Source organism: Drosophila mojavensis, unplaced genomic scaffold (genome assembly GCF_018153725.1).
Source record: "Drosophila mojavensis isolate 15081-1352.22 unplaced genomic scaffold, ASM1815372v1 contig_74, whole genome shotgun sequence".
In the NCBI taxonomy this organism is placed as follows: domain Eukaryota; kingdom Metazoa; phylum Arthropoda; class Insecta; order Diptera; family Drosophilidae; genus Drosophila; species Drosophila mojavensis.
In genome coordinates this window covers 16,809,751-16,828,849 of record NW_025318899.1, presented here as the reverse complement: position 1 = coordinate 16,828,849, position 19,099 = coordinate 16,809,751, and the positions used below count along the sequence as shown (strand labels likewise).

Genomic DNA, 19,099 nt, shown 5'->3' with positions numbered 1-19,099 from the left:
ATATAAATAAATAAATAAATAAGTTTTATAGAAAAAAGCAAGTTAATTAAATGAAACACACACATAATTAAAAATTCATTCAAAATAAAAACAATTTAAATATTTATTTATATATAGTAATTAAAAGTTTTTACTTAAAATATTTGTAATAATTCTTCAGAACGATTTCTAATTTTCGCTACTGAAGACTTTTTTTTAAAATAATAAAAAGCCAATTTAATTTTTCGGATAGCTCAAACTTAAAAGGACATATTTTTCTTATTTTGTAAAACTTAATATTTATATAAACAGTATGGAAAAGAAATTTAATTTTTCGAATAGCTAAAACTATGAAGAACAATCTCTTTTTTTAACAATTAATATTCAGTTCAGTTAATATATGTATAAATATATTTTCCTTCTGTACTAACATTCAGTGGAAACAAAAGACAAACTCCAAGTTGGCCGTAAATTTCATTAATATATTTTGGGAGACATTGAGTTGATTTGTGTTATCTACGGTACTTGGCTTCTTGCTCAGACGCAGAGTCCGAAGCTTCATACATTGAGTCCTCGGAGTCTCTAGCTAACATCGCCTCAGTGAAGAGCAAGTGGCTGAGCAATTCCAATTGCGTCTGCATGAGAGCCGCAATCGTGTGCATTCGCTCGATGCGTTCCTTGTACTTGTCGTGCTTCAATTGCTCTTCCTTCTTCTCGATGTTCCTCAACTGATTGAGGTGATCCTCGCTTTGGGCGTGGAACACCAGCTTTGGCTTGTACCCCTTCGATCTGGCCTGCAATGCGATCTCGATGTTCTGGTGGACTGTGCGATTGTGACGCTTGTAGCCCCTCTTAAAGCAGGGCAGCTCGAGAAAGTACCGAAAAATTGGCGCATATTCGGCGCGTAGAAATTGCAGAAAAGTGATCTGATTGAAGACGAATCTGGCTTCCATTTTTCGCCGAATATGGCCGAAATAATCTCTGAGCGTTGTGATAAACAGATTCATCATCACAATGACAATGAAAAAGGCCAGAATAACGTAGAAAATAAGGCCAAGATAGACGCCGCCGTGCAGCAGATCGGCGGGATTCAATTGGCGCTTAAAGCCCAAGGCGAAGCACACGGACGAGATAATGCTCCTCGTTAGGCTAGCGAATCCGATCGTATAGTTGCCATTTATGATGCCCACGGCCATGCCGAAGGCAAATAGAAATATCAATATTAACATGGCCGTGCTGGCCAACGCCTTCCAGGCCGCATACAGCGTGGCTGCTATCAATTGGAATACCCTGGCGAACTGCAGGACGCGCCACAACCGCAGCGTGGTAAGGCAAACGAGAAATCCCAGGATCACCTCGATTGCAATGTGCACACGGACCGGAATGCGAAAGTCGAGGAACACTAGGACGCTGGCATTCTCCACGCTCAGCAGCCGATTGTTCAATAGGATCTGATGTGTGATCAGCAAACAGATCAGCGCAATGTTCAGCAGGATGATCACCAAATCTAGTTTGTTCCATGTGCTGCGCAGCTTTTTCGGCTCGCACCAGAGCATGATGATGACCGACTTGCCGAACTGCACAAAGACCAGTATATAAAGGAACACTATCAGTATCTTGAGTAGCGAATCAAACTCATCAAGCATCAGCAGTTTGGAGCTCTCAATGTGCACGGCATACTCAATCGTTCCGTATGCCGTCATCTCGAGGGCCAGCGTGGCCACGGTGAACATGTTTGCGTCCATATTGAAGAGCGTAAAGTCCATGAATATGGCGCAGGTCTTCGAGTGTGTTAGCCACTTATTATCCTTCAAATATTGAATGACCAGCCGGCTGCTTTTGGCGGTGCGTGCGAGCAGCGTTACGTAGCCGTAGAGTTCACTGAAGTCGTGCGCATAGCCCTGATTGCCAAAGTTCAAAAAAAACTTTTCCTCGGAGGTAAGGGTGGGATATATGGACAGCCAGGGTGTGAAGATTTTCCAATATTTATTCGTGTACGGCAATCGTTGATAGGGCAGCTCCCATTGGCTCATATAGTCCCTATCCTCATACTTTAGATCTTTCCAGCCCATGTGATAGCCTTTTTTGACACGCAGCTGGCGCAACCGAACACCTCCCAATTTGATGGTATGATCGCCATAGATCCACCATCTGGATCCACTCTCTTCGAAGTTTGGGTCAAAGGGCTCCACAAGTGTCGACTCCAGGAACTTATAGAAGTCATCAAACGAATACACCTTCTCCAGTCCCCAGCCGTGCGAATTATTGCGCACAAACAGTGATTCCATGTGCTTGGTATTGTAGCAGAGCAATTGGTCCCAGGTCACCAGCACCAGGCACATCAGCAGAAAGAAGTACCTGCCGTAGAGCCAAAGGTCATTTGCGATCGACTGGTAGAGCAGATTCAGGGACTCGTTGCAGTGCTTGTCCGTGGCCACCAGCTGGGAGCGCAGAATTTTCAGCCTCATCTTCAGGTAGTGCAGGCGCGTATGAATCATAGCAGTCCGATCCACCGAGTAGCTGTCGCGACGACGCGGCCACCAAGCCCTGTCCACGGCCAGAATCAGGAACTTGATTGGGTCGCAAAGCACGAATAAAAATATCATCACCAGAAACGAGTGTATCACAATGCCCTCCACTTTCTTCGTTTTATGATTGTAGCCCGACAGCAAGGAGACGCAGATGAGACAGACAACCATTATGATAATCGTGGCAATCAGCAGGACGCTCCTCTTTAGGAGGCCCACCACTTTCGACCACATTATGGATTAATATTGCACAATTATCATTAGGAAAATGTATATATATATAAATGTATATGTATATATGTATGTATAAAGCAGTGCTCGAATTTGTAGAATGGAATTAATTGAAGTATATCGAACTGAAGTACGATGTATATTGAAGAAATTAAAAATAAATTTTAAAAAACTATTAATATTTTAGAATGAAATCAACTTAAAAAAATAATAATCAATAAATTTTAATACATATAAATTATATTAATAATGGAATATTTTTTTACTTAAAAAAAATTAAATTAGTGTTGACAACATAATAAACTACTAATATTTTAGAATTAAGTAAACTTAAAAAAAAAAATTTAAATATATAAATTATTTTAATAATAAAAGATTGCATAATTTAAAAAAATTTCGTATTAGTGTTGACAACATAATAAATCATTAATATTTTAGAATCAAATAAACTTAGAAAAAAAAATTAAAATATATATTAATTATATTAAATCTAGATTATTGTTTAATTAAAAAATTGAAATTGATGTTGATTTTAAAATTAAATGAAATTAAATTAATTTGCCATAAGGAATTGCAGAAAGTGCTACAGTATAAATTAATAATAATTTATAAATAATAAATATAATATTCTAAGCATTTTTAGAATGAATTAAATATATATAAATATATAAATATATAATATAAATGTATAAGTATATATCGAAGGGAGGAGGTTGAGTTTAATGAATTTCAATTTATTTCAATTATATAAATTTATAGTTTAAAACTATATTAATTTGCGACCAAAGGTAGCAGAAATCTTGTTTAATTAAATATATTATAATTTTTAAAAAATGCTTTTTCATTTCGCATTGAATGTCATTCCGTTGTCGACTTTACATATATTTATTTCGCATTGTTATTACGCCCATTATGCAGCTACTTAATGGGGGTGTGGCAAGTTTTGGCCACCCACCCAGAAGGCAGCCATTTTTTAGCTGCAGACATATGGCCGGGGCAGCAAATCTACTTAGAGAGCCGAGAGACAAGCTCAGTCAGAAAACTTTGGTGTAGAAAACTTTTGAGGCTAAGTGCAAGTCTTTGGAAAAACTTTAATTTTTATTTTATTTTATTTTTTGTCTTTTGGTTTCTGTTTTACAGTAAAGCCTTAGCCGAGCAACCCTGTCGACTGAGTCGACTCTCGACTCTCGACTGTCGACTGTCGACTGCTTTTTGCCCACATCTCTCTTTTTGCGGTCAGCTTACTAACGACTTTTCGATACGGAGCGTAAAAGTTTTACGCTTGGCCTAGTAGATAAAATTGACGATAGCCGGTGGTAGCTGACTTGCACCTGCCTTGCACCTGTCTTGCCTTGCCTTGCACCTGCCTTGCAGCAGCTCTTAGTCTAATCTCCGTTAGCTGCGTGAGACTGAAATGGGCTGCATATTAATAAGCTGCACAAATGTTTGCCAGCTGCCAGATCCTGCTGCAGTTCAGTCTATTAAGCGGCACAATAGACTCATGCCCCAGCCCAGCTGACTGAGTGCGGGGCATGCAACATGCAAAACATGTTTGCTCCATAGCCCACTCCCGACTCCCGTCCGGCCCAGCCAGAGCGCAACCAGTGCCTTTCTTCACTCCAACTCAAACTGTTTGCCGTTTAGTTTCGCATAAAGCGTACACACTGCAAAATGCATAAATCTTTGTTGGCACTCGGCTCGGCGCTCAGACTTTTGGGGCCAGGCGCCCGGCTCGTTGCGGTGGCTGCTTTGGCGTCTTGTTTGTACCACGTTTCATTTGTCAAAAAAAGGTTTTGTGGCATTTTATTGCCCGGCCAGAGCTCGGCGTTGCAGTCAAGTGAGCCCACAATTGCAGCGCGTTTGACTCAAGTGAAGTGCGAAAGACTAGCTCGAACTGGATTCCTTAAATCAAGTGAGTTTCTTTAAAATATTTGCATATATAAAATATATATAGTCTTAAGGCTGTGACAATCCTTAATAATATTTGTGCTCTGCCATTAATCATACAAATAAAACGCATATGCGTGAGGCTCCCTCAGTCCTCCTCAGTCAGCTGCAAAAGTCTTCTCAGCCCACCAAAATCAAATTAAGTAAAATTAAATGCAACAACAAACCGACAAGGATAGCAAAGCGAATGCGAATGCGAATGCGAGCGTAAGCCAGGATATGATTCCTTTATTTAATATTTTTTCCCTTCATTTTTGTCCCTCTCTCTTTTTCTTTTTTTGGCAAGCACACAACATATGCGTCCCGTTGACAAATAAAGTTTCCAGATATGTGCATAGAGCAGACAGCCAGAGAGAGAGAGAGAGAGAGAGAGAGAGGGAGATAGCGTGTGCGAGAGAGTGGGCACACATTGAGAGACAGATGGGGAACGCACAAGAGTAAACAATGTGGAACTGAATGGGTTGGTGGGGGTCACATGGCAATAGCAATGCCAGGCATGGAACTCCAACAGCAAGTACCAAGCGGCAAGCTCCAAGCATGGAGCGCACTGCTAATGTACACAGACAACAACTCCCCAATGAAATAGTTTATGGTAAACCGCAATGCGAAAAATGTCACCTCTTGGCAAAAATGAGCAAAGCCAAAGGGCGGGCGAGATTCAAAGATACAAAGCAAAACATAGAGATGGCAAAGGCAGATAGAAAGAGAGAGAGAGAGAGAGAGAGAGAGAGGGAGGGAGAGAGAGAAGTTGTGGTTCAGCTGGTAAAATAAGTGCGGAAGTTGTTTGCGGAGCTGGCAAAAGGCAAACGGAAGCGGCCTATTGGGCAATGGCGGCGCCACAAGCGGAAATGAGCCAACTTGGCTGCCATGCCACATGAGGCGCTGACTTTGGCGCTAACTCAAACACCCGACAACACGCGGCTGACAATTCCTCGACTCGATCTTTAATGATAAGTATAAACAGTTTGGCCTTAAACTAAAACGTTCGACTTAACTAGCTTGAAGCTCCCTGAGTTATAGCAGCACTCGTTCGATTCCAAATAGGAAACTGGCCCGGGGCCATCTATGGGCCGGCATTCTATGGGCCACGCAGTGGCGGCTCGGTGAACTGCTCGTTCTGAGCATCGCAGCGGTTGGCATCCGCCTCGGTGGGCACCACATCTGCGGCCAGCTCGAGCAGCTTGTCCAACGGACACTGGAACTCGCAGCCGGGCACGGTTAGCTTTTGTGCCGGCGCCTTGGGATTATTGCGGAAATAAATCTCCACCCAGTAATCACCGGTCTCTTTGTTCTTGTGCAGCTCAAACAGTGCCATCACCGAGTAGCGCGGCAGCTGGCGCTCCCAGATCTTCAGGCCAGACAGCACATTAACCACAGTTGAGTCGTGGCCCGTATAAATAAACAGCTTGCGTTTCTCGGGCTTCAGGGTGCCGTTGCGCTTCTGCTGCATCTCGTCGAACATCTTCTTGAGGAATGGGCCCGCCTTGATCTTCTGCATCTCGGGCGTATATACATTGTACACATAACTCTGCTCAGTTAGGAACTGCATTTTCTCCGGAAAATATTGCTTCGTCCATTCCGGCAAATCCAGGCCCCATTCCTGTTCCGCGAGCAGCGTCAGATACAGCGACTGCACATCCTCTGGCTCATTGAAGCTGAGGCCGGTGTGCGCTGCCAGCTCCTTAAACATGTCCAGGTACGGCTCAATTTCCTTTTTCACCTCAGGCAGCTCGTACACCTCGTGCAGAGCCTCGAAGTAGCGCGGGCAAGGTGTGCGCACAAGCAGCAACTGGTAATTGATAGAGGATAGAGTGAGTTAATTTAATGGATGGTAAAGAGATTAGAGAAGAGCAGGCTAGAGCTGAATATACTATAATATTAATTACAATGAATATAAGAATAATATAAAAATTATCTGTAAGTTTTTGTTTGTATACTAAATGAATATGTGGATACCTAAAGCAATATATTAGAAAATAAATTGTTGTTTTTTTTTTTTATATATATTATTTTGTAATTTTATTTTTAGTACTAGCATTTCATTGAATTTTTTATTAAATGATTATTTGAATATTTGTATGAAATAAAAGGAGATGAAACATGTAAATATATTAATATATTAATAATTTAAAAAAAGTTTTTTATTTTAATTTTTTTTTTTTTTTAATTTCTATTTCTTTTTTTTTTTTTTTTAGTTGCTAAATTTGACTATTGCTGGATGTATAAAGAGGTGTTTGGCTTCAGCAAAAAAAAAAAAAAAAAACAAAATTTAAATAAGCGAATATCGGATTCGAATATAGAATTATAGGGATTGAAGGTAGGAAGAATTAGTCAATTAAATATAAAATGCTTTTCAAATAAAGGCTTTTATATGCCATAGACTCCTAATTTTGCCCGTTAAATAAATTTAAAAAAATAAGTAAATAGAACTTTAATTATATTGTTAAAAAATAAATAAGTAAAAATGTAATACATAATATAATTTGTTAAACTTAAATAAAATTCCTCAAAAAATTGTAAATTTCAACTGCAATCAACTCTATGTTGACAATATAAATGTTTCACATTTCTCATTTAAATTAGTTTTAAAGCCATTTCAAGAAAAAAAAAAGAAATTGTTAAGAAAAGGCTTATAAATAGCATTATTAGCCAAATGAACCCCTTGTTTTGTTATGCTGATAGCTCGGCTATAAATCAATATCAATTGATCAATTGATTGCATCATTATTGATTGGTTGACATACCGTATCCTCATTTAGCTCCTGCGAGAACACCGGAATGGGCTGCCAATTGTACTTGCTGTTCCACTCCATGGCCGTGCCCTTGGGTGGGAAGAAGCTGGCCAGCACCGTCTGGAGGGTCATGTGTGTGCGTGGCACGCCCGTCGCCTGTGCGTGCACTAACTAAAGATGTTCAGAGAAGGAAGAGAGAGAGGGAGGGAGAAAGAAGAGTGGTGGAACGTTAAAAAGAAATTGAGTGATGAGGCGAGCGCGCGCTTGAGCTTTGCAATTTGTAAACGTCCGCACTATCAGACACCCGTTTCACCCGATTCCAGCTGGAGGATGGGCGGGCGGGCATCTGGTGGTTCGTTAGCGTTGGGTTACTCACATCGGGACTGTAGTAGGGTGCCAGGAATTTGCCATAACGCTTACGCAGCCAGCTTCCAATGCTGAACAGCTCGCGTTTGCCATTCTGAGCGTTGATTTATTACATGGCATGGGCGGATGGCACGTGAGACAACAGCCGGCGAATCCACAAAGAGAAATATATACGCAGTCATAGAGAGACAGAGACGGAGACATGGCGAGAAAGACAGAGAGAGAGAGAGAGAGAGATACATGTAGCAATGTTATAAAATAATAAATGCCTTGCATTTTTGCAATTGCATAAACATATGCATGTGTATATGTTAATGCAACACAGATGCCGGCGCCGCTCCCCCGCGCACGCCCCCTCACCCACGACAAACATTTGCATTTCAATTTATTTAAATGCTTTGCTGCGTGGTTTTCGGGCTGAACGGAAAAGCTGGGCAGATAGAGGTTCTCTTTTCACAACATTTGCAGTTTTTCTTTCTTTTTTTTCATTTCTTTTTGTTTTTAGTTTTCCTCTATGCACATACGTATATATTTTTTGGGCAAAAGTTCTACTGCACAACTTGTGCTCGACTCACATTTGTTACTTGTCCCCAGCCAAATGGATAGTAGGTTTCATTTACATGGGGATCCAGGGGATATGTGTCCGCCGGTGTGCGTGGTCCGTGTCGGAAGACCTGCAAATTCGTACAAATGTATGCAGTGTTAGTTGCAAGTTTTTAGCTTTCATTTCCATGCGCTGCTTTAATTAGCCAAAGGCCTAAGCTGAGATGGCATTAGATGTAAAGCGGACTGGAATTGAAGCTGGTTAATATTTAAAATATAAATAAATTATTAACATGAATAATTTGACCGATAATATTTATTATTATTATTTTGTATTAATTACTAAAAATAGCACTGAGCTGACTTTTCATTGTTCCGATTAAACTTGTTTATAGCCGCTATTTATAGCCAGTGTCATTGTAGCACGGTTGCGCTTCTTCAGCAACAATTGCAAAGAGAAATTACAAACGCTCACGCGACTTTGATAAGAAACGACGGCAAGAAAGAGAGAGGGAGACAGAGTGAGAGACCAAGCTGGTCATGCACGTTTGAGCTGGCATCAGCATTACAGAGATACGGAAGTATTGGTGCTTCGGTTTGAGTAACGCGTGGCAGGTTTACTGATAAGCCCGAAGGTCAGCAGCCTCGGACCTGACTCTGACTCGGACTCGGACTCGCACTCTGCTAATCTCTATATCAGTTAATTAGGTTTACGGACCATTAATATTAAAGCTCGACGATGTTTTCAAATATTGTTTATATAATAAAAAAGTGCGTCGCAGTTTATCATGCGGCCATAAACAAAAAATAAAAAGTTGGTTAACTGGTTTTATTTTTAGTTCGTTTGCTATTTGGTAAGGCGAAGCGAGCGGCTAAAAAATTGTAATTAGGCATGTAGCTGGTTTTAAATTTGAAATTTATTTGGTTTTTTGCCTCTGTTGTTGTTTTTGGTTTTTTTTTTTTTTTTTTTGGCTTGGACGATGCTCACTCAGTGCTGATTTATCAACCAGTTTGGAGAGCTCAAGTGAAATTAAATTCAATTTACTGTCGTTTGTAATGCGAGTAAGTTGAAAAAGTATTAACTGAATGTTTTTGAAAAATACCAGAAATACTCGTGAAACAAAAGCATTAACGTTGTAATTAGAGAAGCCGTGAACCCATTAAGTAGTACTTAGAGATGGGCGAGATTGTTCGGGTGATTCACTTCAAAATATAATATTTTTAAAATTTTTTTTTAATGCTAATTTTTTTTTTTTTTTTTTTTTTTATTATAAATTTAATAAACTTTTCAAGATATAAAAAATGTTTTAAAATTATTTTTAAATTAAAAAATATATATTTACTAATATTATTTTAATATTTTATACTATATATTTAATTAATATTTGGTTTGACAACAACAGATATTTCTTTTGGCGATCTTTTTATTTTTTACAGAGAACTAATTTGCAATTTTTGTTATACATATTTTATAAAAGTAAAAACATTTTTCAATATATGAAATGTATATATATTTTTGTACTCTCACAAAAAAAATTAAAAACACGAGCTGCTCGCATCTCTAATATTTCCATTAGATTTTACAACATATATATACATTATATAAATACACGTACATACATATATCTATGTACATATATAATTCATATACATATATATTCACAGTCAAAGTCATAAAAGCGCTTTTTACACTACTTCACGGTTGGCTGCTTATTAGTTCATGATAGAATTCACTATTTTAATCACTGGCGACGATTCTATTAGCCAGTGCACACACAACGTTGATTGAAATGTTGTTCTATTAATAAATCACAATAAATCACGGTTTAATTATAGATCAATTAAAACAGCTGATACAACACGATTAACTGAGATTTGATTTGATTTAATGTGGACAATTTTAGTTTATGGTATGGTATTAACTAAACACATATATTATCGGCGTATTACCTTTGGGAACTATAGCTAACATGGGCATTCTACCTTTCGATACGCCTTTACTTTATATTCTGATGTTGCTTATTATTTTAGACATTTATTGTCCATTCGTGCTTCGGCCTTATCGCGCGACATTCGTCTATTACCTCCGCTCGACGCGTACTAAATTTTTAATATTCCATGCAGTAATTAAACGCAACCCTACACTGAGCTTCAGAAACGGGTCAGTTGAGCTAAAAACTGCCAGCTGTGTATATTTATCAGCAAAAATATTTTTGTTTTTTCCCTAACTGTCATTCACTTTCAGTGTCAATGCGCTGAAAATGAATTTCTGTATTATCAGCTGGTTTCTCTTGGACAAACGTGATGATAATAATAACCGTAGTAGTGACTAACACCTGAGCGGGGCAGTCTTAATTGCTTCGATAAGGTGTACAGATGTATACATGTATTGAGAAGTTTATATATATTTTATATATTCGAGTACTAATATTTACTTGAAACTGTTTTAAATTAAGGCTTAGTTGAATAAATTCTATTAATGCTTTAAATTAGCTACGGAATTTTTGTTAGCGTTTTTTCACTGAGTTGACGAATAAATCTTTTTTAGAGTTTAATACTTTTTATAAAATTTTCTACTAATTAAATTAGCTGAGTTGAAGAATAAATATTTTTTAGACTTTATTTTTTGTTTTTTTTTTTTTTTTTTTAATAACATTTTGAGTATAGTTCTTTGAATTCCACATTTTTTAAATTTTTAGACCAAAAAGAATAATAATTTTATTTATTATTTTTTTTTTTTAAATTTAGACACCTATATATATTCTAAAAGCCTATCAAAGCTAATACCTGTATATAGGATGCATATTTTTCACAACTCTGGCCTTATTGAAGCTCTGCTTATTTCGTATCCATAACAAATCTTAATCCGCTCAAAAGCTTCAAAGGCTGCTCACCTCAAACTCTAAGCGTTTAATGCGCTACAAAAGCTTAAAGCTTGACAGCTTTGCACTCGTTGGCTCGAGCCCTGTTTGACAGTGTAATAAGAGCAGCTGTGTGCAGTTGTTACAGCTGTTTTATACACTTGTGTGTTTGTCTTTTGTTTGATGTCGATTTGCGATTGACGCACGGACTTACCACATGCAACAGCTCAAGCGTAGACTCGTCGGTGCCGGGATCAGTGATCTTGCCGGAGATGAGTGTGGAGTGTGTAAAACACAAGATCAGCAAAGCGAATGCAACTAAGCCGCCCGTCATTGCTAGACAATGCCTTCGAGTAAAATGCGAACGCGGCATTTTGGCGGAGACGCTTTATATGGCTCTAGTCGGTGCTCGAACTTGGAGGGGGGTTCGCCGTACGCGAACGTTTTTATTGTAAGTATATGAGTGTATGTATATTAACTTGGCGCCAACAGCAGAGCCCCGAAACGTAGACGCGATCTGTACGGCCACAGACACAAAAATCAGAAGAAGCACAAAAAACTCGATTCTTTTTTCGTTTTTGCGGGCATTGTCGTTTTTTGTTTTGTTACCTCTGTCGGTGTTTTTAATTATGCTGTTGATAAAACAAAAAACCAAAAAGTATAAAACGTGTTATTGTTAATTTGCAAAGTCGTTACGGAACGGGTTTCGAGAGACCGCCCCTTTCATCAGCATTCAAATAGGTCTATTTCGGTGGGGCACTATTTGTCTTATTCCTGCTCTTATCGTCAATATAAACAGAATACTATTTGTTTGTCTATGGCAAACTCAGAATTTTTTGCTTGACGCGTCTCCAGAAACTTATAAACTGATAAACTGATAAGCCTCTGCAGGCGGATAATATCGGATAGCTCAGCTGTTCAGCGGAGCACTTGTGCCGTACTGTCTCTCATAATAGATGGCGGCGGCCAGCCGAGCCGCAGAACATATGTCTTTTATCGTTTCATTATCGCAGAATGCGTTCGTCACCGTCGTCTACTATTATTACTCTTATTTGTGTTCTCGAGTGTGTCTGTCCATTGTGTGTGTTGCGTGGCTCGTAACTGATCGTACATTGAGCAGTCGACACAACAATGCCCCAACATTTGAGGCGTTTTAAAACGCGATCGCGATTTACATATAAAATACCCACACACACTTACACACACACTCACACTCGACACAGCTGCCTAATTTTTTATGGAGCTCCGAAAATTCGTCACCATCTCGGAGCTGTAATAAATCGCTGCTCATTTTTCGTCTCTTGCTTTGTTTTGTTTTTTATCGAACATATGCTAATTATTTAATGTTATGCATGTTGTTGTAGTATTCGTTTATTGTTATGTTAATTACGTCTCAATTTGGCATATATAAATTTACATCTCACGGAAGCTCTTTGCATCCTTTTCTCTATCAAATATATTTATATTTAGAAAATCTTTACCACAAAATGTTCGATTGCCAACTGATTGCTCAAAGATCAACTACAGTTTGCTTTATAAGAAAGTTGTAAAACAAAAAAAAAATTGTACAGCACGTGTGCTGCATTTAAAGACGGGGCAGCTCGAGAAATAAGTGGAAATATATAAAGATAAACTTTAGAAAACTAAATTACTGCATAGAACATACAACTTTTAAAATAAAAAAAAAAATAAATAAATAAAAATAAATAAATAAAATTAATATTTAAAAAATATTAACAAAAACAAACGAAAAAATTAAAAAATAAAATAAATTATTACAATCAAAAATTACAATGAATACAAAGAAAAAAATATATATATACATATATACAAGAAAAGTTTTAAAATAAAAAATAAAATAAATAAAATAAATTTAGAAAATATATAAACAACATAAAATAAATTAAAAAAAAAATACAAAAAAAAAGATAAATAAAAAAGTTTCAATTTTTAATAAAAAAAAAAAAAAAAATTAATTCTCCTTTTGCATGGTACTTGGCAAAAATTGCTAATAATTTCTAGAGTATATCAAATGGAATTAACATTTTAATATTTACAATGTTTGAAGCTTTTATTCTATGTTTAATATTATATATTATAGTTTATAGTTATAGTTTAGTTTTTTGTTTTTATATAGTTTACATAAAAGCAGTCAGATAATTTCATGTTTTAATGATAATATTTAAATAGCAAAGGTCACGTATTTCCACAAGCACTTTAATTAGCTTTCACCTATTAGAGTCTTATCTTAACTGAGCCACATACATATAAGCATAAGCATGCCTAAGCCATACAACTTTTGTAACTACCCTCCGCCAGCTGGAGTACGGCACGCATACACATTTTCCGCTTGACCCAGGCTGTTCGTGTTGGCGTGCAAATCAATCAAACAGCAACTCAATCGCAGAGACTTTAAATATATATTATTATATACATATATACACCCCATCTATATAAATCATCTCTAAATATGTGTATATATAGTTTAGTTAATACTGCTAGATTAAGTTGAGGGCCGCTCATTTGTGGTATGTGATGCGTGTGCCGTCGCTGGTGCCCTTGGCCAGGCACAGCTGCTCGTAGGGCGCGTCGGGCAGGATAGGCTCTGAGATCTTCAGCAGCTTCTCAATGGGACACTGCTCCGCACAGCCCGGCACCTGCAGCAGCTGTGGCGGCTTGCTGGGATCGTTTTGCAGGTAGATCTCGACGAAGTAGTCGCCGCTATCTGTGCGCCGATGCAGCTCGATGGCAATCAGAGCCGAGAAGCGAGGCATTCGGTCACCCCAGACATTCAGAGCGCTGAGCACATTCGATATGGTCCAGTCGTGTGCACAGGCTATGAACAGCTTTCTGCCCGCTGGCTCCAGTTTGCCGTAAATCTTGGCCTGCATGTGCTTGTAGACGTCCTCCAGGTAGTAGCCACCTTTCAGCTTGCACAGCTCCGGCGTGTAGGCATCATAGGTATACGCTTTGGCCGCCAGGGGGCGCATCTTGTCCGGGAAGTAGTCCCTGGTCCACTCGGGCAGCTTCAGGCCGTAGGCCAGTTCGGTTTGCAGTGAGATGTAGACGTCCGTCACGTCATGAGCATAGGTCACATTCAGGCCCGTCAAGTCGCTCAGCTCCTGCAGCAGCTCGGCGTTCTTCTCGTGCAAGGCGAGCGTGTGCATCACCTCCCAGACGGCCTCCTCGTACCGTGGGCAGGGCACCTTCTGGCGCAGGATCTGCGAATGGATTTATATGAATACACATTAATGGGCCTGTTGGCAGGTGTGGCATGGGAGGCATGGCTTACCTTATCGCTGGCCTCCGGCACCGTGTAGATGGGTATCGGCTGCCAGTTGAGCATCATATTCCACTCCAGGGGCGTATTCTCTGGCGGGAACATGCCGGCCAGCACCATCTGCAGGGACATAATGGTGCGTGACGACTGCGTCGCCTGAGCGTGCAGCAGCTGTAGTAAATAAATCAATTAATCATGCATTAGCCCAAGATCGAATCGAGCAACTCACATCGGGCTTATAGTAGGGCAGCAGCAAATTTTTGTAGCGTTTGCGCATTTGTTTTCCAATCTTGTAGAGCTCCACTTTGGCCTCCTGTTGAATGGGAACTCGAATTATTATTAATATATTTAATTTCATTTTAAATTATTTCACTTACATTCGTCAGCTGACCCCAGCCGTAGGGCTCATAGGTCTCGTTAATATGCGGGTCTCTGGGGTATGTGGTGACGGGAGTGCGTGGGCCATGTCGAAACAGCTGTGAATGCGATGCAAATATAATAAATACAAATTAATATTAAATACAAGAATTAAGTACAGAATGAGCAATAAATACCCTGTAAATAAGCATATTAATAAAGTAAAATATCATATTAATTATCTCAATTAATTATAAAGAGATTAAATCATAATTAATTTCTATTAACACTTACTCTACTCTACTACTAACACTCTCTTAAAACTCATTTAGCATATGTGTATATTTTTTATAAATTGCTACAGGGTATATTTAACACTCATCAATTCTCAAGTTGTCTTTTTTTTTTTTTTTTTTTGAGTGGCTCATTAACTATAATTTTTTATGTAGTTGCTTGTTGCATTCCAATTAGGAATACATTAAAGTAATTAGTTTTGCACAAACATTTTTCAATTTGCCTAACAAACCGGTTGGCTAGCTTGAAATCATGTTAACAGCACTTGGCATTAAGTATGCGCCATGTGGCCAAAACTGGTTCAAGTTGCCTAAGGCACAGCAAATTAATATTAGTATAAATCAAGTTCTAACTATGGTAACTAAATTAATTTCAATTGATTTTAATAAGCATACAAATATAAATATAAATATTTAAGTTCATTTCTATCTCAATTAAAAGTTTGATATCCAATTTACGCCATGCGCCTTAAATTGTCTAACGAATATAATTGAATATAAATCAGACTCTAATAATGGTCTCTAAATGAGTTCGAAGCTAATTTATGCATTTACTTAAATATATATTTTAATATATTCACACTTCAATACTGCGACTTGGCATTAAGTATACGCCCTGCGGCCCGAGCGAGCACAAATTCATTATTAAGATAAATGATATACTCAATAAATACTCACTCAATACTCTATCAATTCACATGTGAGCCTCGATATATATTCGACTCTATCTGAAATTCAATTTAACCTGCACACACATTTCCACTGATAACAAAGACACGCCATATGAGTGCTTAAATTAGAGCCTCTTTATAGTCTCATTATAGAGATTAAATAGTTCACAAGAGTGGAAGCACACATTTCATAATTTTATGGTCTACGGACGCTATATATAAATTACTTTGGGTACTTTACATACATATATATATACGTACATATATTTCTGAAATATCGCCCAGGCAGAGCGAAAGCAATTATAAGACTTTAGAATTATTTACCAAATGCACAAGCTCCAGCGTTGAGTTTGATTGGCCCAGTTCTTGTTTATGCTCATCCTGTGGCTCCTCGATGGGCACAATGGCTGCTCGCACAAGCAACAGGCAAAGCCACAGACTAACCGAATACTTGAGCCACATTACAAACAATTTGATTTGCCTTACAAATCTGTATATGAATATATATACAGCGTGTTATTTGGTGTGCAAACTTCCAGCGACGTCGAGACTCGCTCGTCTAGTGACTGCACTGAGAGCAGCCGAGCGGCTTTTAAGTCGCGATTATGTAGAACGAAAATCAAGAGAATCGAGAATATGTTTGTCCAGATAGCGAAGAGCGCGAGAGAAGACGCAAACAGTTGCTGCACTATAAAAATAAAAAAAAAAAACTTTTAATAACACACAAAATTAAATTTAATCAAGGCAAAAGCTCTACGCACAAAAAGCTAATTTACTCACAGAAAAAAAGAAAAGTTAAAAATGAAAAAACTATTCTGATAAACAATTTTCTATTTCTTTATTTTATTTTTTATTTATTTATTTTATTTCATTTTATTTATATTTTTTTCCTTCACTTATTTATTTTTATTTTATTTTTTATTTATTTGTCGCTGATTTTGTGAGCAGCTGTCTTCATCTAATACTGTATACTGAGCACATTACGTTGCGGTTCCATCAAATTTATTACTGATCGATTTTGCGTGGCGGCGGTTCCACAAAATCGGCGTTGCGAGCGCGACAGCGCTGCTCCATGGGCTCGTTGGGCAGCATCGATGCGCTCAGTTTGACGAGGCGGTTCAGTGGGCACTGCAGCGCGCAGTCGGCCAGCTTCAGCTGCTCCAGGCAGCCGAACTCATCGTTGCGCAAGAAGATCTGCAGAGATGAAAGGAAATGGTGAATCAGTATCCATAGCAAAGTCAGAGTCATATGTGCATTACCTCCACGTAGTATTCCCCCGTCTTAACATTGCGATGGGTCTCAAAGATGGCCATCACGGCGAAGCGCGGCATTTGACGCTTCCAGAGACCCAGGGCGGAGAGTATGTTGCCCACGGTCCAGTCGTGGCCCGTGTAGATGAACATGCCGCGATCCTTGGGCTTCAGCGTGCCCGCCTGCTTGGCCAGCATCTCGTCGTACATCTTGCGCAGGAAGGGGCCGCCCTTGATCTTTTGCATCTCGGGCGTGTACGCATTGTAGATGTAGCTCTGCTCGGCTAGGAATTGCATGCGCTCCGGAAAGTAATCCTTGGCCCAGTCGGGCAGCTTGTAACCAAACTCCTGCTCGGCTAGCAGAGTTATATACAAGGAGTTCACATCCTCCGCATTGCGCATCTCCATGCCCGTCAGATTGCTCAGCTCCCGCAGCATGTCTGCATAGGGCGCCTGCTGCGCAATCACCTCGGGCAGCTGGAACACCTCGTCCCGTGCCTCGAAGTAACGCGGACACGGCGTGCGCACCAGCAGCAACTGTTGAAGATCTTTCGAGTTATTCATTTCTGTGAGCCATATATACTTCACACACTGCCTACCGAATCCTGATCCAACGGCTCCGAGAATATGGGTATGGGCTGCCAGTTGAGCTGCTTGTTCCACTCCATTGCCGTGCCGCGCGGCTCAAACATGCTGGCCAGCGTCGTCTGGAGCGACATCATGGCACGCGGCGATGCCGTTGCCTGAGCGTGCAGGCGCTAGATAGTATATATATTAGATATATATTAGTCGGCCTGACTAAGAGTCCGAGTGAAACTTACGTCGGGTCTGTAAAAGGAACCCATAAAGTCGCCGTAGCGTCGATGCAGCCAGCGACCCATATCGTAGAGCTCTTTCTTGCCGCGCTGCAAAATAAAATGTAAGCATATATTAAAAATTGATTTGAGCTGATGCTTTAATTGTTAATTAATTAAAATACTAATTTTAGAAATCTTTTTAGTTATGAAATTTTAAATTGTGACAATCATAGATTTAGGGGAAAAATAATACATATTTATATAAATATTCTGTAAAGAATTAATATAAGATATATGAAGTTGGAAAAATATAATAATGATATAATATAAAAAATAATATAATAAATATATTTATATATAATTAATATATAATAATAAATATTTAAATAAAAATGCTGGGAGCATTTTAAAAAATATTAAATAAATTTTAAACTTTGAAGTTGGAAAAATAATTCAAGTATTTTCGAAATTAAATACAAAATTAATTTGTATAAAATAATTTATGTTAACTTGGCACAATTTCGACGAACAAAAATATATAAAAATATATAAATCTCAGTCTCAGTCAGTCTCAACAACTCACATTGGTCACATGCCCCCAGCCGGTGGGCTTGAAGCTGTCCTTGATGTAGGGATCGTTGGGATAGGTGTCAACAGGTGTGCGTATGCCGTGCCTGAACACAATGTGCACCAGCTCCAGCGTCGACTCTGTTGTGTTTGGCCGCGATCTGAGGCACTTGTGCAATCTGTTGGGCCGCACCCAGGGCGGCAACTTCGCCTCCGCCCGGCTGTTGAACACGACGATGGCAACGATCGCCAGGACAGCGCCAGCGGCCAAGGCACTCATCGTGAGTATTTGTTTACGCGTGCAGTTACCGAATATCATCCTGATGGAGTTGGTTCTTATGTGCCCTACACACACACACTCACAGAGGCGGAAGTATGTCAATGAAACGTGATATCTGAGATCAGCTGGACTCGGATGGTAATTCCAAATGCATTCGCAGTGGAGCTGTCAAAGGATTGGACAGCAAATGCGTTTGCGATTGCGTTTGGCGCGTGCAGTTGCTAGCGCAGCTGACACTCAAATAAAACCTAGACAAGTGGAAGTGGAGAACTTAAACACGAGATAAATCAACGGCCGTGCGCTTGGAAATGTTTATTGTCTCAGCGAGAGAGAGAGAGACCGGGAGAGAGCAACATTGAAGCACGACAACTATTTAGCCCGACTCACTGTAACTGTAACTGAGCAACCTGAGCCGAT

At 39.1% G+C, this 19,099-nt stretch overlaps 3 protein-coding genes across 3 annotated transcripts; all 3 read right to left on the bottom strand.

Annotated features, from left to right (window-relative positions):
- Positions 1 to 491: 491 nt before the first annotated feature.
- LOC6582800 (polycystin-2) lies at positions 492 to 2,741 on the bottom strand. The gene has a single exon (XM_002008454.3). It carries the CDS (start codon positions 2,739 to 2,741, stop codon positions 492 to 494), a length of 2,250 nt encoding a protein of 749 aa, XP_002008490.1.
- Positions 2,742 to 5,613: 2,872 nt separating this feature from the next.
- LOC6582799 (venom acid phosphatase Acph-1) lies at positions 5,614 to 11,966 on the bottom strand. The gene is made up of 5 exons (XM_002008453.4): positions 11,402 to 11,966; positions 8,359 to 8,457; positions 7,794 to 7,877; positions 7,430 to 7,588; positions 5,614 to 6,474 (listed from the first exon to the last, which is right to left on the bottom strand). Exons 1-5 carry the CDS (start codon positions 11,558 to 11,560, stop codon positions 5,764 to 5,766), a joined length of 1,212 nt encoding a protein of 403 aa, XP_002008489.2. The 5' UTR covers positions 11,561 to 11,966; the 3' UTR covers positions 5,614 to 5,763.
- A 1,422-nt stretch (positions 11,967 to 13,388) lies between these two features.
- On the bottom strand, positions 13,389 to 18,915 carry LOC6582798. The gene is made up of 10 exons (XM_002008452.4): positions 18,419 to 18,915; positions 17,860 to 17,943; positions 17,638 to 17,796; positions 17,048 to 17,575; positions 16,797 to 16,982; positions 16,113 to 16,301; positions 14,845 to 14,943; positions 14,697 to 14,780; positions 14,480 to 14,638; positions 13,389 to 14,408 (listed from the first exon to the last, which is right to left on the bottom strand). The coding sequence occupies exons 1-10, from the start codon at positions 18,719 to 18,721 to the stop codon at positions 13,707 to 13,709; spliced, it is 2,493 nt and encodes an 830-aa protein (XP_002008488.2). The 5' UTR covers positions 18,722 to 18,915; the 3' UTR covers positions 13,389 to 13,706.
- Between the last annotated feature and the right edge of the window lie 184 nt (positions 18,916 to 19,099).